The sequence below is a fragment of the Podarcis erhardii genome (genome assembly GCF_964252035.2).
Source record: "Podarcis erhardii genome assembly, chromosome: 1".
Taxonomy (NCBI): Eukaryota; Metazoa; Chordata; class Lepidosauria; order Squamata; family Lacertidae; genus Podarcis; species Podarcis erhardii.
This window is the reverse complement of record NC_138497.1, coordinates 57,667,978-57,692,111: the sequence shown is the minus strand read 5'-3', so window position 1 is coordinate 57,692,111 and position 24,134 is coordinate 57,667,978. Positions and strand designations below refer to the sequence as shown.

Genomic DNA, 24,134 nt, shown 5'->3' with positions numbered 1-24,134 from the left:
CAGATTTGTTTTGTCTGAAACCCTGGAGAACTGCTACTGGTGTCAGTGTCGGTGCCATTAAGCCAGATAAACCAATGGTCTGGCTGAGTATAAGGACATGTTCCTATGGACCATTGGTATGAATTTACTGTGCTCTATTGTAGAGGAGAACCCATCCTTAATGGAAGCCTAGCAGAGGCTCAGATGCTGCTACTTCGGCACTATGTAGGAGGCATTGAGGAAGCTCTGAGGTCACCAGCCAACATCATGCACTATTATTCACCCAGTGACTATGGGCAGTATCCAACAAACTTTCCGCTTGCACAAGGCAGCTTTCCCCCAAATGAGATTTAGGGGAACATGGGAGCGGGGAAGTGGAAATCCTTGCACTGATGGAACAAGTTAATTGGATACTGCCATAGGCATGGTGCTGAAGTAGTCGCTCCTCTGCCTGCAACATTCTCCTGACAACATCCGTCATTAAAGGCATTGGGTCCCGCTTTCTCTCGCAGGGATGCTGAGCAACGGAAGCTGGTGGGCCACCAGCAAACTGCCATGTGAACCATTACTGGTGTGGTACTCTAAGCATTTCATGGCAGGTTTTGCTGATAGCCAAACAGAGAGAGTTTATTGGTCCACTGTTTATTGATGTCATGGGCTCCATTGCATTGACCAGCTCAAGTACAAAGATTAGAAGGGGGTGGGAAGAAAGAAATCACAGTGGAATCCTGAAACTTCTTTTATCCCTATGGCAATTTTATAGTGTTTCAATGTAAATGACTGAGGAGTTACATATTGCTGTTCTTTCCTCCCCCTTTTGGCCCCTTTTATACTTTACAGATCCTGGACTTAAATCCTACATTTAGTACAGAAGAGTTTGGCTGGTATAAAGGGCTTGTACACAGTATCCAGAGGGACTAAATCAATGAAACCGAGTAGCAAAGCAGTTTGGGTAGAGATGCTTAAGATTTTGGAGACATTCATTGTGTAGTATAAGGATGTGGAACTTCTATCATCCCTGACTATTAGTCATGCTTGCTGGGGCTGATGAGACTTGGAATTCAACATCAGGTGGAGAATCTCAGGTTCCCCAACAAAAGGTTGTATCCAACCAAGTCAGTGCATTTATTTGTTTATTTTTAAATACGGAAGTAAAATAAGTAAAATAACTCAGCATAGAGACATTGAAATCGATAGACCTGAGCTGGTCATGTTGATGGATTTCAATGGATCTGTTCCAAGTATGACTTAGACTCAATCCACATACGTAAGATGGCATTTGCAAAGATGCCCTGTTGTTGCCAAAGGTCAGTACCACCGCCCTGTAACAGCAACCTGCTACTTTCATGAACCCATGAACTGTGACCCCTGTAAACACAGTCAGTTTAGAAGCTTACTAAGAAGCTAAAAATGGGATACAGACATGACACTGCAATGGGTGTGTAATGACACCTACTCAGTAGACAGTACCCCTCTTCTTCAGACGTTACGCCTTGCTTTCAGAGGATGTGTGGAGGGAGGTGCAGGGCTGTTTAACCCCAGATGTGAACATCTCAGAACTCCACTGCCAGACCTTCACATGTTGAGTGCAATGTCTGAAGAGGGAACTTAAGATGCTTTTAGCTGAATGTCCACAGGCTCAGCATGCTTTGAAGCATTGTGTGGTTGGAGGCCCCCATTGCTTGGAGGAACCTGTTCCATCAGGGTCCAAATCAAAGGGAAGCAGAACTATTCTATCACCTCTGCAGATATACCAGCTGCCTTTGGACGTATCTCAAGAAGCCATTCCGCCAGACAACCCATGACAGCTGTTATAATTACTGTTACATTAATAGCTGGTGCCTGAGCTTGCTTTTTTTCCTTTACCCTTACCCTCTCTTTTTCTTTGTGTGTCATATTGCCTTACTTACATTCATGCCTTACTAAGGATTTTTGTATCCCACTCCAGGATTCCTTTGCAGCAGAAGAGCAGGACAAAAATGCTTCAAATGAAAAAAAATCTGAAAGTGCTTCAGAGTACTTTCTTATTATCACAGTTGCATCTGCTCACCTTCCTGCTTAGCATTTTCAAACATGATTAACATTTTAAGAGAGGGTGTGGATTTGACATTCCATTGAATATTTTATTGTTTACAGCTAGAAGCAACAGCACAGGTAAGTCCAATGCCTCAAATGACCATCCAGAGGGCGGCAAATGATGAAGGCTGTGACAAACAGGCCTCTATTGTACATAGTGGGATTTATGTTTTAAGTAAATATGCACTGGACTATGCTGCACACAGATAAGCAATGCAATGTGTATACTTAAGGACATCAATCTCACTATATGGCATAGTCATTAAGCCCTGCATGTTCCCTCTTTTGCTTTTGTGCTCAAGGTCCCATTTCTAACTATCTGAACGTGCTTCTCCATGTATCACAAGATTGCTCAAGATCTCCTGTGGATAATCTCACTCTTGTCTCTGTACTAATATCCAAAGAATTTGGATGTTGCCAATTTTAGAAGTCAGTTTATAGAGGTTCAGACTCCCACTTCCCAGATCAGGTTTGCTATCATGAGTTAAACTTTGGAATATAGAAAGCTACCTTTCACAGAGTCAGACTTTTGGCCAGGGATGTGGGTGGCGCTGTGGTCTAAACCACTGAGCCCTGGGCTTGCCAATCAAAAGGTCGGTGGTTCAAATCCCTGTGATGGGGTGAGTTCTCGTTGCTCGGTCCCTGCTCCTGCCCACCTAGCAGTTCAAAATTACATCAAAGTGCAAGTAGATAAATAGGTACCACTCCGGCGGGAAGATAAACGGCATTTCTGTGTGCTGCTCTGGTTTCGCCAGAAGCGGCTTAGTCATGCTGGCCACATGACTCAGAAAAACTTTCTGTGGACAAACGTCGGCTCCCTTGGCCAGTAAAGCAAGATGAGCGCCGCAACCCCAGAGTCGTTCGTGACTGGACTTAACTCTCAGGGGTCCTTTACCTTTACCTTTTTAGCTCAGTATTGTCTCCAGTGCTCCAGACCTTCAGTTTAGACCTTCTACATATAGAGCATGTGCTCAGCCACTGAGAAACAGTCCTTTCCCTTGCTCATGCCAGAAGAACAAATCCAAAACAATGGCTTCCCAGTGCCATGCTTTAAAGGTCAACACCAGCACTTTGAATTGTGCTCGGAAACGTACTGGGAGCCAATGTAGGTCTTTCAAGACCAGTGTTATGTGGTCTCGGCGGCTGCCCCCAGTCACCAGCCTAGCTGCCGCATTCTGGATTAGTTGTAGTTTCCGAGTCACCTTCAAAGGTAGCCCCACGCAGAGCGCATTGCAGTAGTCCAAGCGGGAGATAACTAGATAATTATGTTACATACTAAAAGCTTTAAAGTTAGCACAGTCAGTATTTCTTGCACTCTATTTCTCTCTCACTTCACTTGCTAACATTCTTTCTCTTTCTCTTGGTAAAAAGGTAAAGGACCCCTGGACGGTTAAGTCCAGTGAAAGGCAACTATGGGGTTGCAGCCCTCATCTCGCTTTTCAGGCTGAGGGAGCTGGTGTTTGTCCACACACAGATGAGCTTTCTGGCTCATCTGGCCAGCATGACTAAACTGCTTCTGGCACAACGGAACACTGTGACGGAAACCAGAGTGCATGGAAACACCATTTACCTTCCTGCCTTAGCAGTACTTATTTATCTACTTGCACTGGTGTGCTTTCAAACTGCTAGATTGGCAGAAGCTGGGACAGAGCAACGGGAGCTCACCCCATCATGCAGATTCGAACCGCCGACCTTCCAGTTGGCAAGCCCAAGAGGCTCAGTGGTTTAGACCACAGTTGCCACCAGCGCGCGCGCGCTCTCTCTCTCTCTCTCTCTCTCTCTCACACACACACACACACACAACATCAGATATATCATTCCCTGCTTCTAATGAAGTCAACTCTAGCCCATCAACACTTTTGTCAAATCAATATTACTCTTTGAGCTGCTACAAAACTCTTTGGCGGCCAACCTAAACATATGTATTAGGAGGTACACCCCATTAGACACAGAAATACTTACTGGTACTTCTGGGTAAAGCATGCATAGGATGACAATGTGGTTTGGGTTTTTTTGTTTTGTTTTTTTGCAGCAATAGACTAACATGGCTGGAAATTGCTCAAAAAGTATGCATTACAGCTTATGGCACAGAAATATTAATATTTCTTCATCAGTGACTTTAAAGTAATACTAATATTTCCAGAGCAGTACTTATGCTAGTCTGTATTCCAAAGTCACAGACTTTGAATTCCCTTGAATAAGTGAGCTGGTTTACACTTTTGAATCACACCATTTGATGACTGCAGCATCAAATGATGACTTGAAGATGCGAAGAGCCATTACAGATCAAAACACAACAGGTAGAAGTTGCATGTCAGCCTCATACCACTTCAAACAGAATGCTTTTCCGTTTACATGTTCAACCAAGTCATAAACTATTGAGAACTCCAGAAAGGTTCATTAATGTTTATGTATAAACTGGCCCAATGTCTACATTACTTTTACTATTAAAACAGAATGAACATATGCACTTCTCTGAAGAAACAGAGAAATATAGATGGGGGGGGGAGAGACAGAAATGAATACTACATACTATCTATATGCAAGTATGAGTTGATTTGTTGTTGTTTAGTCATTTAGTTGTGTTCGACACTTCGTGACCCCATGGACCAGAGCACGCCAGGTACTCCTGTCTTCCACTGCCTCCCTCAGTTTGGTCAAACTCATGCTGGTAGCTTCAAGAACACTATCCAACCATCTCGTCCTCTGCCGTTCCCTTCTCCTTGTGCCCTCCATCTTTTCCAACATCAGGGTCTTTTCTCTTCTCATGAAGTGGCCAAAGTAAAACCCCAATGGTTGTATTGTAAGGGGTCTCAGGCAAAAGACATGTTAATATATTGGTCTTTCCAGTAGTTTAGGGTTTTAAAAACTGGTGTATATTTATGGTATAACCTGAGGCATGTCTAATCAGAACAGCCAATGGCCAGGGAGAATGGGAACTGTAGCTGACCCAACAGCTGGAGAGTTATAGGTTCACCATCCCTGAATAGTGTTTATGAGCCAGGAGCTAGAGATCCTTACTTCAAATGTCAGGTGAGCAATGAAGGCACTTATATTCATGTTCTCCATCCAGTACATACGTGGATGATGATATTGCTGTACCTTTACAGAACTGTTATAAGAACTACTGAGATACAGAGATGAAATGCTAGGCAAATTATAGTAAAACAACAACAGCATGTATCTATTATTATTAAACAATCACTAGAGGAAATGCAAACCTTTGGAAAAGCATTTCACAATGAAAACAATCTAGCCAACACTAGGCACTCTGAACTAGGATGTCACCTAGTTCAAGAAATGGAAGTTTAGTATATTCATTGGTTAATCAATTTGTTAAATCCGCATACAAAATCAATAGCACTGAAGGAAATATACATTGTTGGGAGATGATATACATATGCTTCACAGTGGACATAATCTTAGGAGAAGCATCACCCCCTCACCTTCCTCCTCTCATGCATAGGTGGGCTTTGCTCTTTTAATATGACACTTGCCACCTGCTGTTTGTATAATTAATCTCACGGGTTAAACAATACAGCCCTGCGTTCAGGCTCCAATGACCTCAAAAGGAAAGAGTTCAGCAGAAGCTTAAATATCTAACTGAAGTCAATGGGGACTTTATAGCATTTAGTGCTGTAGCCATCCTAAACAAGAAGTATCTAGACTGATAGGTTGCACAGAGTAAACTAGCAAATGGGCATCTAGGTCAATGTCCACTTGCATCCCCCAACCACTACCTTTCCTTTAATCCCTCTTCATTTACCTTCGAGCAGGACGGCTGCAAAGAGGAAAATGCCAGCAGTGCTAACACAGGACTGTGCCAACATGAGATTCGCATTTGCTGGAGTTACATCATTAAGTGTGCAATTTAGTGGGGCTTACTTCTGAGTAGACACGAATAGATAGGGTGGCGCTAAAAGAGCTTCACCTTATTAATACTGGACGGATTTCTCGGTCTGCAGAGATTTCCTATGGACCAGGGTCCCTGCACCCAGGAAAGCAGAGAGCTTGCAGCTGCTGAGTGCTTGCAGTTTTTGAACAACCTCCTGCCGCGTAACCTGTCTTGGTCCAGGTACTGGGCATATATTTCCCTTCCCACCAGGAGTGCGAACAATTGGGTGAGCGCGCGTCTTCCAGCAATGTGCAGCTGAAGCAGCAGCAGGTTGATTTAAATCCCCTTTTCGCGTTGGAAGAGCGCGCACGCCCACGACTGCAACCGACTGCAACAGAGCTGCTTCTTTTTTACACCCTGTCCTCACAAGGTCCCGTCCAGAGCAGATCACGCTGATCCAAGCTGACAAGCAGCCCCGCGCGGATCAAGAGGAGATCGCCCTCCCCAGACGCCGGAGAACGCGAGACAAACCCGCGGGAGCCCCAGACATTAACTTGCAAACAAACGCGAGCAAGGCGGCCAATCGCCAGCGCCGCCCGCCGCCTGACTTGGGCCCCGGGGAAACGTTTCGCAAGAGGCGCGCTTCCAACAAGATTCCCGCGCGGCAGGAATACTACCCAGAAACTTGTGTTTGCTTGCTTGCTCCACAATGCATAACTCTTGAGTAACCCGCAAAAACCCCTCCAGCGTAATATTCCGGGTTGTTTTCCCTTGTGGGCATTGGAAACGGCATTTGACACGAGTCTCTCTCTCTCTTGCAAAACCCCTTAAGAATTTGGAAGCAGCAGCGTGCTCTTGCTGCTGTTATACAAATGTTTGGTCGCCAGGAAGTCCCACTCGGTTCAGCGAGACTTGCATCTTGAATATGTTTAGGATTGCAGCCGGGTTCGTGTCTATTCAGAAGAAAGTTTCAAGTGCACCTGGGAGAGCAGCCTTGCAGTGCAATGCCTACTCAGGAGTAAGTCCCATTAAGTGCAATGGGGCTTACTCTCAGGCAAGCGGATATAGGATTGCAGCCCGATCCTATGTGTACGCCCACTCTGAACTAAGCCCCGCTGATTTTTAATGAGGCTTGTGATGCACATAACAGCAAGCTTGAGTTTATTATTATTATTAAAGCGGTTTGCTAGCGCTCAGCCCTTGCAAGGGTTAAAGCCGGTAGGGAAGAGGAAAAGCTCTTTCCTTCTCCCAAGGGAGATTCATATTTGAAATGCCATTCTCCAGCCTTGAGCTGCAGCTGGATGCTTCTTTCATCCTGTAGGGTCGGCAGGAAGGACGCGGAGAATCCCGCAGCCTGATAAGCCCACACGCAACAACGGAACGGAACAGCCACGCGCGAGCAAAGCAACCCACTCGAGACCCAGCCCGATCTTCTCACCCCACCCCTGCCGGCAAACCAAGGAAGGGGGAAAAGAACAGAAAAGCCGGTTTCCTCCTCACCCTTCTGTCGATGCCATGGTCCCGCGGAAGCCCCCCTGTCTTGCCTTCCCAAGAAATCCAAGGGTTTAAACCACGCGCGGCCGCTTCCCGGGTGGGGAAACTTCTTCTTCTCCTTTTATCTTTGGGTGTCGCAGAACCCCTTTAGTTCCTGCCCAGTATAATCCTCCCGGCTCCGAAAGGCGATCATCCAAGAAGCTTGACTGGTCTCGAGATCTAAGCCCCGACGCCGCCACCTCCTCTTGCTCCTGCTACTCGGAGGGAGGTTTCTCAACGTCTCCTTCCAGAGGCTTGAATGTCTTCAGGAGAGAAGGGTAGTAGTGGAAAGAGAGAGAGAGAGAAAAGATGAAATAGGGGAGGGAGGGAGGGGGGCGAAGAGAGAAGATGGTCAATGGCAAACGACAGGCAAGGGCTCCGAGGCTGTGTGCTGGTGGGCACCTGCGCTACGATCCTTTGCTTTCTGCGCTTATTCGGAGGGCTGCCTGGCAAGGGAGTGCAGTGTGTGTTTGTTTGTGTGTGTGTGTGTGTGTGTGAGAGAGAGAGAGAGAGAGAGAGAGAGAGGGAGGGAGGGAGGCAGGCAGGCAGGCAACGGGGGTTGTGTGTATGTGGAAGAGGCGGTGGGTGACTTCACATTGCCATGGTGTTTGTTGGCTGAGGCTGGATTGGAAGGCTTTAACGGTGGATTTGCAGTCTATCCCTCTCTATTTTAGGCGAGAGCTGACATCACCCGGTGTGGTTGCAAATCCCCCTCCCCGAGTCTCTTTATAAAGGGAGGGGGCAGCCCTCCCGGGGGGGAAGACGCGTGGATCTATAGGAATGAAGGCGATCCCGGGCTGAGATCGGCAGCTGGGGAACTCCGAGGCCGAGCACAACTCTACGCCCCCTCCCTCGCTCCCTCCTCATGCTCGCTCGCTTGCATTGCTATTATTATTTCGACGCTTTTCCTCGATGGCTTGGATTAGCTGACGGGGAGGGAGGCGTCTCCACTGTCTCACCAGCCTGCACAGACGATCGAATCCTTTTGTGCTCGTTGTCTGATCCCAGTGGCAGCAGCAGCAGCAGCAGCAAGCCTCTGTCGGTTCCCCCACCACCCTGCTAACGAGGGTCCCTATTAGCAGCTCCGCGCCGGGCTTGCAATGTGTGTGCGGCTCTCTCCGCTCCCTCCCACACCCTTTCCGCCGTTTACCGTGGAGGTGCGGGGCCACATGGCGCGCGCGCACCCCTCCCCAACCGGCCACTCACTCGCTATCAGCTCCGGAGCCTCCCGGCGGCCTTGAAGAGCTAATTGGGAAGTCGGACTAATTAGTAGTGCAAGCGCTCGCATTGCTGGAATTCTGTCGGCAAGTGACGCTTGTGATCATATGTGTAGAAAGAGCACACAGACAGAGAGCATCCTCTGGGCCGGCAGAGAAGGAGTTAACCTCCCCCCCCCCATCCGCACTCCAACGCTGTCACATTTATTGTCCTTTAAAACCTGCCTGGATATCCGATTGGAACTCGGGCGGGAGGGGGCGGGGCTACTGTATATTAATGAATTAATACTCGCGACACGAGACAAAGGGCGGCTTTACCGAACGCTGCGCAGACAGAGGAGGACGGGAAGCCAAATAAGCTGCTCAGCCAGTCAGACCGCTCTCTTTCTCTAAGTTGCCTTATAGAATTAACATGGCTCGATACGATTCCCTATCGTTGAGGGCTGCTCTTAACCGCTAGCGTTAGGGAGATTTCCAAAGAACCAGGGAGGTTTCTGGAAACTCCAAACGGAGAGAAACTATGGGACTGATGCAATCCTAACGTTTCTTTTAAAAGAAATCCTTCTGGAGAGATGAGGGTGATTTGTGTGGAATGGATGTTGGGAAATATAAGCTTGCCTGTTTTCTTCAGTGGCTGAACCATTATTTCTTCTTTCTTCTTTCCACTACCACATATCTGTTGGAAAGTCCCAAGAGGCATCTTTGGCCTGCAGCTCAATACCTCCTTACCTGGGAGTGAGCCTAAATGGACTCAATGGAACTTCTCAGTAGTTATGTGTTGGGTTGCACATGTTCCTGCAGGCAGTTCTATGAAAGTGTTGGTGTAAGCAAGGAAGGAGAACAGACCAACTCTATTTCCCATCTCCCTGCAGTTTTTCCTAGAGAAAAGGAAAGGCAGCAGTATAATTCTACTGTATTTTGTATTTAAGGGATGCAATAGTAGTAAACTTGACACCTCTTATTGGGTCTAATGTCTGATTTATATGTATGCAATCTTTTGAGGAACGGAATGATGAAATGAACAAAAGAAGGCAGGCTCACTAGATAGGATGAGATCCAACCACCACCACATCAACAAATCCCCCCACCTGTACCCTTGGCAACTAAACTTCTGTAAATCTCATTTACTCCCAGAAACCAGTTATGAAGATACACCATGTGTTAGCATCGTTTTAGCCTATTAAGAAATATGAGCAGCTCCTCTGCATCTATAAACTTCAATGACTGATAAAGATTCAGTCCTCCAAGGCTCTGCTGACCTCTGTTGGAGATGTGGTAAATCAGTGCTACTTGAAAAAGGCAGGGGAAAGAGCTGGGGAAGAGAGGGCTTCCCTGGGAAATTGAGAGCCTTTTGTGAGCTTGCTTTTCTCTTCCTCAAAACAATTTCTTCTTAGTTGGCATCCTTAGTAGTCAGTAGATTTTAACTTCCTTAGAAGACAGCAAAGGAGAATATGAACTGGTATTTTTCTGAAGTGGAACACTGGCTGCTGGAGTACTCGGAATCATTGTTGTAGGGCAGGGTTGTCCAGCTCCCAATAGACTGCAATCTACTCACAGTATTAAAAAAACTGGCAATGATCTACCCATTGTTGTTGAGCTTCGTTAGGAAAGGCAGAGTTATTGAGCTTTTTTTAGGAAGCCACTTGTTGTTGTTTTCACCCTTTTTTGGGGGGGGGGGAGATCACCGAGGGGCAAGAGATCTACCAGGAACACCCTGCGATCTACCAGTAGACCACGATCTACCTGTTGGACATGCCTATTCTAGGGGAATAGTCAAGTTGCAGTTGTACATTTGCTTTCCTTGCAGGATGAAAAGAGACGGCTGTGCTGTAATTCAAGGAAGGAGTGCAGAAGCAAAGAAGCAGTTTGGCAATATTGACCTCCTCTGTTGCTTGCTAGTGAAATGCCTCCTTTATCTCTAGCGACTTCATCTTTGCAGACTGGGTTATTTGACAAATAGTACTTAGCCTAGGAATATGCAAACAGCATGTGCTGTGTGGACCCAGGTCAACTCTTACCAACATTACTGCAGTGATCTCCTTCTCTTTACTTCCTGTTTTTCTGTCCTCTCCACATCACACATGTCTAAACAGAGGTGGGAATTTGGGGGTCCTGCAGATGTTGCTGGACATACCATCATCTCTGACTCTTGGCTTTGCTGGTTGGTGCTGATGAGAGATGCCTCCAGCCAGCTCCCTCGCCTTTTATCGTTCCTAAGCCACTTCCTGACTCTAAATATTTTTGCAGGCTTCATCTGATTCCTTATCAAACAGAACCTTTCCCCTTAATCTTTTTCCTTAGTTCTAAGCTTCTAATCATGAGAGGACTCCTGCACCTTCTAGACAGGAAAATTCCACTAGCTGTGGTTTCTCAACGTTTTGCAATAAAAAAAGGCACACAGGCAAAAATATTTCTCCTTCTGATCAACTCTTAAAGGTACAGGATGTCAAGCAATTTTATTTCTGTCCAGCCTGTTACATATGTGTGTGTATGCAGTATTCAAAAACAGGAGCATCAAAGTAATGCTAACACAATCAAACAACAAAAAATACTTCACTTGAGCCAGTCCACGCGTTCAGTTCCCAGAATCCCAATCCAGGAATCAAATGATGAGAGATCAGGTAAAAGCATGGGTGGATCATGCACTCAGTGGAGTGTCCCTTCAGTATCTTCCAAGGATGCAATCATATGGAGAACATTTCACATCAGTTCTCATGGGCAAGTTACTTTGGAAAGGTGTGCTATGGTTGTAGAAATTACTGCAGAGAAGTGATAGCTGTATCTCTAGACCTCCACGTTTTTGAGATATTTTCTTACTGGGAAGGGTAGCAATGATACAAGGGTGACCATATAAATGAGCCAGTATATGGAGGTGTGACCTGACCTTTAGGTTTTAAGCTCTCCAAAGGCCCTTCATCCCTTCTGTACAATGTTTAGGTCCCAAGATGCAATATAAATATTATGTTCTAGTACTAATGATCAACATAGTCCTAGGGTGTGGTCAGAATATATAAATCTGTTGTTGGCAATATATAATGTTGCTGTTGCAGCTGGCTCAGATGAAGGCGTCTGGTTGTGCTGCTGTAGATGCACCAAGGCATTTCTTCTCTCTGAGCTCCTCCCAGTGGTCATCCCTCCGCTGGCCACTGCTATGGATACACAACCTGTCTCCAGGCATTATGGTTGTCTGCAAGGAATGATCACATGGCAGGGCTGATGTTGCCAACCTTCATGTCATGTTTGCAGACAACTTTATAATGCAGAATACCTGAAGCCAGCTCCCTGTTGAGCATGTCCCTGGGGATCCTGCCATCCTCTATTGCAGTGTTTCCCAACCTTGGGCCTCCAGCTGTTTTTGGACTACAACTCCCATCATCCCTAGCTAGCAAGACCAGTGGTCAGGGATGATGGGAATTGTAGTTCAAAAACAGCTGGAGGCCCAAGGTTGGGAAACACTGCTCTATTCTGTGGACATGACCAACTCCATGTAGACAGAAATGGTACTTCTTATTTTTTTTTTTTTTTAAATGATTAGCCTTGGTCATGGTACTGGCCACAAAATTTAACCAGTCATCAGTGCACTTACATGAAAATATCAGCTTTATCTTTCATTTACATGTGCTATTCTATGCATGTCCTCTCAAAAGATATGGTGCTGACCTATACTAAGGTTAAGGAGGCATAAGGTTTCAGTCTTGATATTTTCATTAGGAAGTGCTGCAGCTCATCAATCTCCAAAAAAGGAAGTGTGAAACAAGATCAAATAGAGAGATCCAAGAGTTAATTTTAGATGTTTGGGAGTGGTGTATTCATTCAGCGACAAAGAAATGGCACTCTGCTCTTGCTCAGAAGCATCACTTTGTTATGACTTCTGCTGTCTCGGGGCGAGAATTACCAGTTCACAGATTCTATTCAGAGTGACTATAACTATAAACAATCGAGCCTGGGAACATATGAAGGTGGCTTATTCTGAGTCAGACTGTTGGTCTATGTATCTCAATACTATCCCATTCTAAAGCAAATCTTCTTAAATTTTACTGGGTTTTTTTCCTTTTAGTTTAACCTTGAATATATGCAAGATGGGACCTTTCAGCTTTTCTCAGAACCGTATTGCATAGCTTGCATAGCAAGCTGAAATTGCATCTTCTACCCAACTATTAAAGATACAGGAGTCATGTCGTCTTTTCTACTGAGCCAGCCCTCCTCACCCTTCCTCTGGCAGAGGCCAACTTAAGAAAACCCTGAAAACTTTTTTTAAAAAAATGAGCAGGAACTCGGGGAGGGGACACAATTTGGAACGGACAAGGGGGCTTTTGGAAATTTATTGATGGAAACACAGTTGGGGAAATAATTTAGAGTAGGACAGCTGTACATAGAGAAGAGATGAAGCGTCTCATTTCTCTACTCCAAGCCATGCTCCTCTTGAAACATCCCAAATTTTTATAATGACAATTTAGATTCTGTTTCATTCATATTTGTATAACAGAGAATTGTAGAATTGTAGAGTTGGAAGGGACCCCAAAGTTTATCTAGTAGTAAGGCCCCAAGTCCTATCTTAAAAGGTACGGTTAAATATAAGATATAGATAGACATAGACATAGACATAGATATAGATATAGATGATATAGACACACACACATATAAAAAAATGAATAGTGAGATGCTAGATTTGCAGCATGCCTTTTAGACACTTCAGATGCACTCTCCGTGGAATACTAGGTTCTACACCAAAGCCTGCTTTCATTGAAAGATTTTGTTTTATGAGCCAGCAAAAGACTCCCAAGAATCAAATCAAATTGTGCAGATCAGCAAAGGGTATGAAGCTGCTCTCTCTACACTTTCTTCAAATGGCACAATTCTTTTTCCCTTGTCAAACGCCGTTATCAATCTCAGCACTTCTCTTAAGAGGATCTAGACTTCTAACATGGTTTTTGTAATACAAACGGGCTTTTCCCTTGCTTTGGGTTTAACTTGAACCCTGTGTTGAAATACACCCTGACCCAGCACTAAGTTAATCAGGTGCATTTGACACAGCCCCTGTACTTCTAACAGCTGCATGGCAGCTTACAATGCAATTATTGAAGATAATTAAATCCTATTCTCTTTTTTCAGGGTTGGGTAATCTGTGAGCCTCTAGTTATTGTTGCTGGACTCTGACTCCCATCAGCCCCAGCCAGCATGGCCAGTGGTCAAGCATGATGAGACTTGTAGCCCAACATCTGGTGAAATGCCCATGCACTTCAGTTTCCATTGAACAAGATGAGAGGTGGGAAACTCACAAAAGGAACCTTAAGTTAGGTAACTACGGTAATTCATCTACAATGAACAGCAAATCATCTAATCCATTAGTGCATCTACCCAGGATAGCTGCCATAATTCAAGGACTCAGGGACTCAGGGAGATATCCTTCCTAGCTCTGCAACTCCATTTACTGGGGACTGAATTTGGAAACTTATTGCCACAAGTACATCCTCTAAGCCAGGCATAGGCAAACTCCAGCCCTCCAGATGTTTGGGACTACAATTCCCATCATCCCTGACCACTGGTCCTGTTAGCTAGGGATGATGGGAATTGTAGTCCCAAACATCTGGAAGGCTGGAGTTTGCCTGTGCTTGCTCTAAGCAACATTATCTAGTCTTTACTTTCATGAGTTGGGTTATTATACTAGTACAGTAGAGTATTTGACATAGCCTTCAAGGAGATTGTTCAACACTAAACCGTGTTAAGTAAGTGAGAGTTTCTTATCTGCTTGAAGACTTACATGCAAGTGATGCAATTTCTTTTGCAATATATATACTTTTGGAATATATATACATATTTGCACATTATTTGTGATTGGGATAACCTCTGTTTCTTGTGCCCTCTGTATCAGCCTGCCCACCTCCCAGCCCACTGATATGCCTTAAAATAAAAGTGATTCCTACAGAAAGCAGTCCATTTTTATTGCTTGATAATTGCTGTAATAATGACAAGTGACAGCAAAATAAAACAATAATTTCAATAGGACTTTCTCCCAAATAAGTGCACATGGGGTTGCTGGCTAAAGTTTCAACACTGAACATGCTTATTTGGACACAATTCCTATTGAAACCAATGAGACTTGCTTTTGAGTAAACATAGAGCAAATGAGGCCATCAAATTGCAGTGGACCATTTAGAATCACTTGAGAGGTAGATGTCTTCAGGTACTGGAAAGAACCTATTCTGTGCTGAAGCCTTGCCACATTATTTTTATTATTTATTGAATTTATACAGCAAAGGTCATCTGTCTCTCAGTTTTTCCTCTTGGAGAGTCACTTGCTTGAAGGCAATACAATCACTATGGTGAAAAGTATGTGAAGGAGACAAAGACACATTATTTATAAATGGAGGAGACTCCTGGATAAGCAAAGGCATGCCATAGTAAACAATTAAATTCCTTTCTCAAGCTGCTCTTCACTTCTGTGCCACTAAGGACCCACAAACACATTCAGATGAATTTCAAACATCTAAAAAATAATGTAAATGTAATATCTAACTAGAAAAGAGAACTTCTGATGTTTACTAGCAGTTAATTCCTAGCATATATGTTCTTTTTAAATTGTCAATAAGAACATTTTTCAGGAGTAATTTTCTGTTTGAAAGTGCAGTAAATTGAAATATGAGCAACCTGTAATTGATGAGGGGAAATTAAGTAATTCAAAGCTAAAAATGGTCATGATTCTGAAAATGCTTCTGTCTATGGAAATTGAAGAGAATGCTATCTATTTATCTATCTATTTGTGTGTTTGATTTATTTAAAAAGACTTATATGCTGCCCTGAAACTAATATCTTCAGATAATCCCACTAATAATTTCCTTTCACAAGTGTAAGTTTCAGACCATGTTCAGATAAGAAACACTTTAAAAATAGGATTTCCAAACATGTGTTTTGTTTTCTATTGACCAGGATTGCGCAGTCTTATAGTATTGGGTAACCTGCTTGGGTCTCCTGAGAACCAGTGCAAAATGATGTTCATGAGCAGTTTCTATGACTGGAAGAGGAAATGTCAACCCAACAATGAAAATAAGATGCCCAAGTACAAGCACAGGCAAGGGTTAGTCCTCAGGAGCTAGTAAGGCACTAAATACCTGAAAAAGAGTCTATTTTAGAAGAACCCTGGTATTTGTTGGCTCATATTATTCTTTCAATGATATTGACCAAGCTCTTAGAATGCTGAGTATGGAGGACCATAATTCAGTGGATTAGATCAAAGGTTTTTCAAAATGCATTCTTGCTTGGAGGTTCTCAGGGGTTCACTGCTGAGAACATTAGCACCAGCAGGGAAACTTGCCTGAAAGATACTTTGCCTACCCCTACTCCCTGCAATGTGCAACCTCAAAGTGTGCTCAAGGGATCAGTCTCAGTGTTTGTGGGACAACGGCCAATCCTCCTCATGAACTGACTAGGGGTCCTGGAACTTGTCCAGAATCCTCTTCTATCTGCAGACACATTAAACAAGTCAATGAGGAAGGGGATCCATCAAGACAGAACTTTTGAAAAAATTATAGGATTCAGTGGTCTACATTTTTCTGGTTCTACCTGTCCAAAGAGAGAAAAACTATTTTTGATCGATCAGACTCGGAGGAATAAATGGTAAAGTGTTGGTTTTCAGGTTTAAAAGAAACCTTTGTTTATTTGAATGTGTAATGTACTCAGGAGGGCAAATAATACAACATAAAATACGGCAATATAGATAGCTTCTAAGTGACCATAACAAATTCATCCAACCTCCTAATTATCTCTTTCCAGCCTCATCTCTGTCTCAGATTCGGATGAAAATAATTCTAATTGTTTCATTCAGGTGATTGTTAAATATAGATTGAAGACCGCTACTTCTGGTCATCGTGTTTTTTGGTACAATAACCCACCATCCATGCATGCCCTACTCCCACCAGGAGAAAAGGGGGCAACTGAGACATGCCACCCCATCTGCTGTGTGCAGAGCCTCTGGAACAGATGAAGTGGTCTGGCTTGATAGCTAAAGGTAAAGGGACCCCTGACCATTAGGTCCAGTCGTGACTGACTCTGGGGTTGCGGTGCTCATCTCGCTTTATTGGCCGAGGGAGCCGGCGTACAGCTTCCGGGTCATGTGGCCAGCATGACTAAGCCACTTCTGGCGAACCAGAGCAGCACACGGAAACGCTGTTTACCTTCCCACTGGAGCGGTACCTATTTATCTACTTGCACTTTGACATGCTTTCAAACTGCTAGGTTGGCAGGAGCAGGGACCGAGCAACGGGAGCTCACCCCGTTGCGGGGATTCGAACCACCAACCTTCTGATCGGCAAGTCCTAGGCTCTGTGGTTTAACCCACAGCGCCACCCGCATCCCTCTTGATAGCTAAACTGTATCAAATTGCTGAGACCCCTGCTTCACCTTTATTTCACAGGTGTTCCATCACCTGTGTTCCATCAATGGGGTGACAATTCTAAAGTATCAGAGACTGTGAGAGAAATGAATATATTTAACATTTAAAAAAAAAAAATGGAGGGGAGGGTGGGGGGAGTGTTTCATTTCATGTTCTTCTCAATCCAGTCTTTGAAAGGGATGGCTCGGGTGTAGCCAGCATAGAGTTCTAGGCTGCATGTTTTATCATAGCCCCAGCTCACTAACCCCATGAGATGCCAGGTTAACTCCGGAGATGATTTTCCTGGCAAAGCTACAGCTGCAATGCCTCCAGTCTCAGCAGGGCAGATGTTGGAAAAGGCGGTGGGATGTTGCTTGGCGCAAAACATGCTCTCGGTGACGCTGACCTGGATGCCGTTTTCCTCATACTGCTGCTCACACAACAGGGAGTCTACCATCTGAACAGTCCCCATGCGGAGGGTGTCGTTCTTGTAGCTCGGATTGGCAACATCTGTCAGGATCTTCCAGCCAGTGATCATTATCTGCAAGTCATCTGCGGGTGGATCAATATCGCGTATGGATGCCAGGCATATGGGTTGGACACGGCTGCTGATTTTCCCTTTGTCCAGGAGTTTAATGAGAGCAATGTCGGAGTCGAGCAAGATAGGGTCATAGTTAGGGTGAACTATGATGGCTGAAATCTAGGAAAGAGCCCAGAAATAGTCAACAAATTATAATGGCTTAATTTTCAGTTCACCATTTACTTGAAATTATTATTATTATTATTATTATTATTATTATTATTATTATTATTATTATACTTTTCCCCTAAAAGGGACTCAAGGAGGTTAAAACAGAAAGAGCTAAAAAAACAAAACAGGGGAAAAGCTATCATTAATATATATATATATTAATAGAATACTGTGTGCGATCTGTTAAAACATACAGATGATTACAATAAAACATTGCAGCACCAAGCCAGCTAAAACAGTCAGTTCCCAAAAATGTGTTGGAACATAATATATACAACTGGGAAATTCTGAGGTGTCTCTAGTCATTGTAAGGTGGTCCCATTGCTGCTGGTAACTCATTGTCATTATTTAGAAAGATCTCCAGCTGTTTTTGAACTACAACTCCCATCATCCCTGACTAGCAAGACCAGTGGCAAGGGATGATGGGAATTGTAGTCCAAAAACAGCTGGAGGCACAAGGTTGGGAAACACTGGATTACACTATTGACTAGGAAATCAAATGGCTTTTGTTCTAACAATACTTCATTCACCAATGGAAATTAATTTGGGGAAGGTCCACATGTTTTCATTTAATCTGTAATTTCTGTAGCTCGAACTCAGTATTTTGTAGCAAGCTCATTTACACTGGACAGATCTGCATACATTTCACAGCTGAATGGCAGAATCCTTTGCAAACATACTGTGAGGTGCTTCTCAGAGACTGGCAGGGGAAGGAGGTATCACAGTATTGGAAGTGCAAAAATTCTGCATCTGCAATGACCAGGGCCAGGGGGAAGGAGAGGGAATACTCTGTAGTGCAGAACTCCTGAGTGTCTGGTCTGGGTAACTAGAAGAGAATGTGTAGAGCCTTCCGACTTAAAAAAAAAAGTTATTGATGCCAACTAGAAAATTTGGCAAATGAAGGTGAAGATTTTGCAATACCAGGCAATCCTAACAAGTAGAGTGATCATAGCAATATACAGGCCCTCTGCCTATAAATGGGTTTCATGGTAACAAATAGCTGGCTAGGAAATTGCCTGAGATGTTATTTTATAATACTTCAAGTTGGTAAACCTACTTGATCCAAATGACACCTGAATAAACCTTCCAGCAGAGCTGACCGGGGACAACAGATTTACAAGTTCAGCTTTAAGCTTTCAGATTTTCACTGTTTTTTCCTTCAAAATGCAGTCAGCAAATGAAATGATGCACACAGCCAAGGGTATACTGGATGCCTGCCTTACTAAATATATTTTCTAATTAGCACTGGTATTAGCTGGCACTTTTTAAAAAAAGCAATCTCATCTAAGATGCCAAGGAAACTGAAACATTGTGAGAGATTATAGAGTAGAATAGAAATATATCCCATTATATATATTATATTGTACTGTATTATTACATTACATTACATTACATTACATTACATTACATTACATTACATTGCATTGCATTGCATTGCATTGCATTGCATTGCATTGCATTGCATTGCATTGCATTGCATTGCATTGCATTGCATTGCATTGTATTGTATTGTATTGTATTGTATTGTATTGTATTGTATTACAAACACACACAATGGAACACAATCATACAGCTTTTGTTGGTAAATTTGATTTAGACATCATTATTTTAAAAATACAAGTGATGTGCTAATCACAGTCATGTACTTAAAACATTTTTTATTTTTTTATTTTTGTGATTTTAGTGGGATCTACCGCCATGTAAATACAGTCATACCTTGGTTCTTGAACGTAATCCTTCCGGAAGTCCGCTCAACTCCCGAAACTGTTCGAAAACCAAGGCGCAGCTTCCCATTGGCTGCAGGAGCTTCCTGCACTTAAGTGGAAGCCACGCTGGACGTTTGGCTTCTGAAAAATGTTCGGAAACCGGAACACTTCTGGGTTTTGAGTGTTCGGGAGCCAAAACACCAAGGCGTTTGAGAACCAAGGTACGACTGTACTTACATTTTCAGTCTCCAAATGGTCTCTCTGTTTCAACACGGAGCCCTGAATGTGCAGCAGTCCCTTTCTGTAGGCCTTTACACCTGTTTGCACATGCACAGTGTCATGGCACCTCAAAGCCTTACTCACCCGCAAGTTCTGTATGGTCTTTTCGTCTCTATCATCATCTCTGTAGAACTTGCCGAGAACGACTTTGATGTCTGCTGCTTTGAGAACAGTGACCTTCCCCAGATTGGTGACGCAGTGGGCTGCCACCACGACTGTGCGCTCATTTAGAAGGGCCCCACTGCAGATCAATATCCAGGCCCCTTTTCTGTGACTGGGAACCTTCACCCCATTGGGCCTCCTATAGATGGCTGCTTGCCACGGCCATCTAGTTGAGGATGTTTTTGGAACAGTGGTGTTTTCTGCCTTTCCACAGACTGCCGTAAAAGAGAGATAAAATTATTATTGCTGCTTTTGTCTTGGTTTTTCTCTAAGGTATTATATGTTTCAGAGGCTTCTTACTTGGGATGCATGAAGGAGCTCTCCCGCTCCACTTCCCTGTTTTCAGACAGGTTCTCCGGCTGCTTCCCAAACGACGATAGAAAGGAGAAATGCAATCATACTGAAGCTGTGTGTGAAGATGCTGGAACCCTGGAGGTAGTTCTCCAAATGGTAGTAATGTTTTTTTGGTTGGGTATACGTCCAGCTTCTGCTTGTTAAATGTCGACGAATAGAGCCGATGCAAAGGGGTTTCTCTGTTTCGATGCATAAAGAACATAGGAATATCACCCAAAACCTGTCATCACAGTGTTTTATGGCACATATAAGCAAATGTTTAATGCAGGTTTCTACTTCCAAACGTGGCCATCCAGCTGTTTTGGGACTACAATCCCCATCATCCCTGACCACTGGTCCTGTTAGCTAGGGATGATGGGAATTGTAGTCCCAAAACAGCTGGAGGGCCAAGTCTGGCCATGCCTGGTTTAATGGGTACAATTCAGATAAACTGTGCATGTACTTAAACCCTACCGAAGTGATTTAATTGTGTCCTTGTAGCCAATAGATTTCATTGTTCAGAATCCAGCTCAGAGCTGGATGTGCAGTGGGTTTAATCATTCCTAACTGGGCTAGATTGTGGCAAGTGGATCTAAAATTATTTGGAATGTGTCCAGAAGGGATCACCAACTTTTTAGGTGAGTGGGCACATTTGGAATTTTGAGAAAGTGCCATGGACTCCAAAATGGCTGCTCAATCTAAAAGTGCAGAAAAAGAGACAGGACCACAAAATGTATGGCCATGCCCCCATTGGCGGGGTGGGGACAGACATTCAAGTGCTGGGAGTTGTGTGTGAGGATCCTTTATAAGCTTACAGCTGTGAGATGGTCCTGAGCAGGCTTCCTCAACCTCGGCCCTCCAGATGTTTTGAGAATACAATTCCCAGCATCCCTGACCACTGGTCCTGCTAGTTAGGGATCATGGGAGTTGTAGGCCAAAAACATCTGGAGGACCAAGATTGAGGAAGCCTGGTCCAGAGCTTACCTTTAAAATAAATCAGTCAATTTATCATTATAGGTAGGATCTCGGAAGATCCTTCCTCCCCACCATTTCATCTCTTAGGTTTCACTATCAAAGCTGCAACAGATCTATCAGCAATCCACAGGAAAGTCCTGGGATGTCTCACCTGTTGCATTATTAGTTACAGTGCTTACTGATACAACTTCTGTGGCCATCTCTACCTACATATGTGTTGTCTTGTGGGTAACTTCATCAGCTTGGATGTCTATACCCAGTGTACCCCTATCCAACTAGCAACCATTATTTCTGGAACATCAGTGTTGTTTATGCAAAGCATTTGGTAGGATGCCCAAACAAGCTAGGACACATAGGAAAAAGGTATCAATATTGCTTGTTAACACTGTAGTTAAGACACTGTGATCTCACCTTGACTGAACCTGCATAGGGAGTACTTTCTGTCTCACCAGGTCAGAGATCTTTGGCTCTTTGCAAGCTAGGGGGGAAAAAAATACAATGTTCCACAATGCTTTTCCATACTTGAAAGTTATGTTTCATATACCTGTCCATCCTTTCCTTTTCCTAATAGCAATGCCTCAAGATGAGAGGCAATCAATATACAAAATAGCGGCACCTGAATTTTCTTTTCAAAGCAGCTACTGTATTTTTCCGTCTATAAGACGCGCCATGTATAAGACGAGCTCTATTTTTTGAGCCCAAAATTAAGAAATAAATATTTTAAACATTCCGTGTATAAGACGACCCCCAAATTCAAACTTTAAAAAATTGGGGAAAAGCATAGTCTTATACATGGAAAAATACGGTATTTTCAGAGAGAAGCTTAGCTGTGCATTTTAAATGTATGTACATGTTAAAATACTGTAAACTAGCATGAGTTCTAGATCCGGGATGGAGAACTGGTGGCCTCCCAGATGTTACTCGACTACAACTTCCATCCGCCACAGTCAGCATGGCAAATTGTCAAGGATGATGGGAGCTGTAGTCCAATAGCAATTGGGCGGGCCACAGGTACCTCCCTTTATTTGGATAACTATATGTTAGAAATGACACATTTGGTTTTTATTTATACTTTTCAAGTTTATACATTTCATTAGTTTCACAATCAATTTAACATTTCAAAGTTTGGCTTCCTTCCCCCTCTTTCTGCGGTTCTTTAATTTTTTTATTATCTTCTGCATATCCAAATTCATTTAATTATCTACTTTAAATATATACTCTTATGAAACTGCAGGTTGTTGCAATAATTCTACCAGTGTTCTTATCCGTAAATATTCAATCAACAATTTCCATTCTTTTATAAAAAGTTTGTTATCTTGATTTCTTATTCTTCTGGTAAGTTTTGCCATTTCTGCATATTCCATAAGCTTTTGTATCCATTTTTCTTTTGCTTCTTTCCACTTTGGGGCGAGTAGCATTCCAAATGACACATTTGGATCCAGACTAATTGTGAAATCCACTGAATGCTTACTGAGAAGTAAATCCCACTGAGCTCTATGGACCTTACGCCCTGGTAAGTGCATATAGGATTGCAGCCTAGTTACATTCAGTTCCCATTGAAATAAATGGGATTTAAATATGACTTCCTTCCAAGCACATATAATGAAGATCACACTGATAAAGAGATGGCAGAGTGGAAAGCAAGAGGCATGAGCCTGGAGGGAAGTCTGGCAGGCAAGTGAAACTTCGGCACAAGAGTCAATGCCAGAAGGCAGACAAATACAGTAAATGCCAACAGTTGCCTAGACAATGGTCAAGGTTGATCTGGAAGACACTACAACCCTACCAGTTACAGATAGGTAGCCGTGTTGGTCTGCCATAGTTAAAACAAAACAAATTCCTTCCAGTAGCACCTTAAAGACCAACTAAGTCAGTTCTTGGTATGAGCTTTCATGTGCATGCACACTTCTTCAGATTCGTATCTTTCAGATTCTTTCAGATTCGTATCTTTCGTGTGCATGCACACTTCTTCAGATTCGTATCTGAAGAAGTGTGCATGCACACGAAAGCTCATACCAAGAACTGACTTAGTTGGTCTTTAAGGTGCTACTGGAAGGAATTTGTTTTGTTACAACCCTACCAGTCAGTGGAAGCAAATGTTGGTGGGGTCACCGGAGAATGAGAAGATAACTGAGCCATGGAACCTCCTTACCTGCAGCCCCCCATGGCTGACCACTGAAAACCATCAAGTACAAACCAAAAGTACCCTTTCTTTAGGTTCCGGTGCAAACATTTTGCAGAAAATGAGTTTTTGTCATTTCTTGTGCATATGTGCACTTTAAAAACCTAGAAATACACATCTGCTGGAGTAGATTCTAACTTCACTGAGAGCAATGGAGGATGATTGGCAAAAACTGTCTGCCTCTGCAATGGGTGCCAATCCATCCTTGTATTGATATTTGCCATGAAGCAGCTTGTATCTCATTATGTCTCAGCTATAAAACTAAGCCAATGTAAAAAACAACAAATTGTTAGTTGTCATAAAGTTGTAAATTACCTTTAATGCAAATTGGCTGTTTTCCTGACCATTCTCCATTATCTTGGCAGGTCCTTTGCTCATTGCCACTGAGAACATAGGAGTTATTGCAAAAGAATGTAATAACTGCTCCAATTTTTGCATACCGGCCGTTCATCAATGCAGTACCGTCCATCATTTTCTTGTACCCATTGAGTGGAGCACCAGGATCAGAGCAGTTTCTGTCTTCTGTGACTAACAGCAAGGGGATACATTTTATTGTCTTTCCACAAAATTGCACAGTTTGCAACAACACTGCCGTTTGATTTATTACTGCTTGACTGGCCATAATAATAGCAGATTAATGTGGAAACAGATCAGACTTGTGAATGAACTCATGCAAAATTGACACTGGGTAGTAATCCATCCATTTTTAGAGGAGTGCTCACCATGTGATCAAGAAAC

General features: G+C 43.5%; 2 protein-coding genes across 6 annotated transcripts in view; both read right to left on the bottom strand.

Moving 5' to 3' along the window:
• The window catches only part of SLC1A2 (solute carrier family 1 member 2), a 93,503-nt gene extending 84,754 nt beyond the window's left edge, over positions 1 to 8,749 (bottom strand). For 2 of the 4 annotated variants that reach the window (XM_081835157.1, XM_081835154.1), the window contains exon 1: positions 7,391 to 7,927. In XM_081835157.1, the coding sequence (XP_081691283.1) occupies positions 7,391 to 7,407 (17 nt within the window). In that variant the 5' untranslated portion in view covers positions 7,408 to 7,927. Of the gene's footprint in view, positions 1 to 7,390; positions 7,928 to 8,382; positions 8,502 to 8,629 lie in introns of those variants that run through there. The other 2 variants (XM_081835156.1, XM_081835155.1) reach the window with 2 other exon arrangements.
• A 7,517-nt stretch (positions 8,750 to 16,266) lies between these two features.
• The window catches only part of PAMR1 (peptidase domain containing associated with muscle regeneration 1), a 44,817-nt gene continuing 36,949 nt past the window's right edge, over positions 16,267 to 24,134 (bottom strand). For both annotated transcript variants that reach the window (XM_081834823.1, XM_081834824.1), the window contains exons 8-12: positions 23,712 to 23,924; positions 21,626 to 21,692; positions 20,207 to 20,439; positions 19,829 to 20,121; positions 16,267 to 17,708 (exon numbers count right to left, since the gene is read on the bottom strand). In XM_081834823.1, the coding sequence (XP_081690949.1) occupies positions 17,172 to 17,708; positions 19,829 to 20,121; positions 20,207 to 20,439; positions 21,626 to 21,692; positions 23,712 to 23,924 (1,343 nt within the window). In that variant the 3' untranslated portion in view covers positions 16,267 to 17,171. The remainder of the gene's footprint in view (positions 17,709 to 19,828; positions 20,122 to 20,206; positions 20,440 to 21,625; positions 21,693 to 23,711; positions 23,925 to 24,134) is intronic.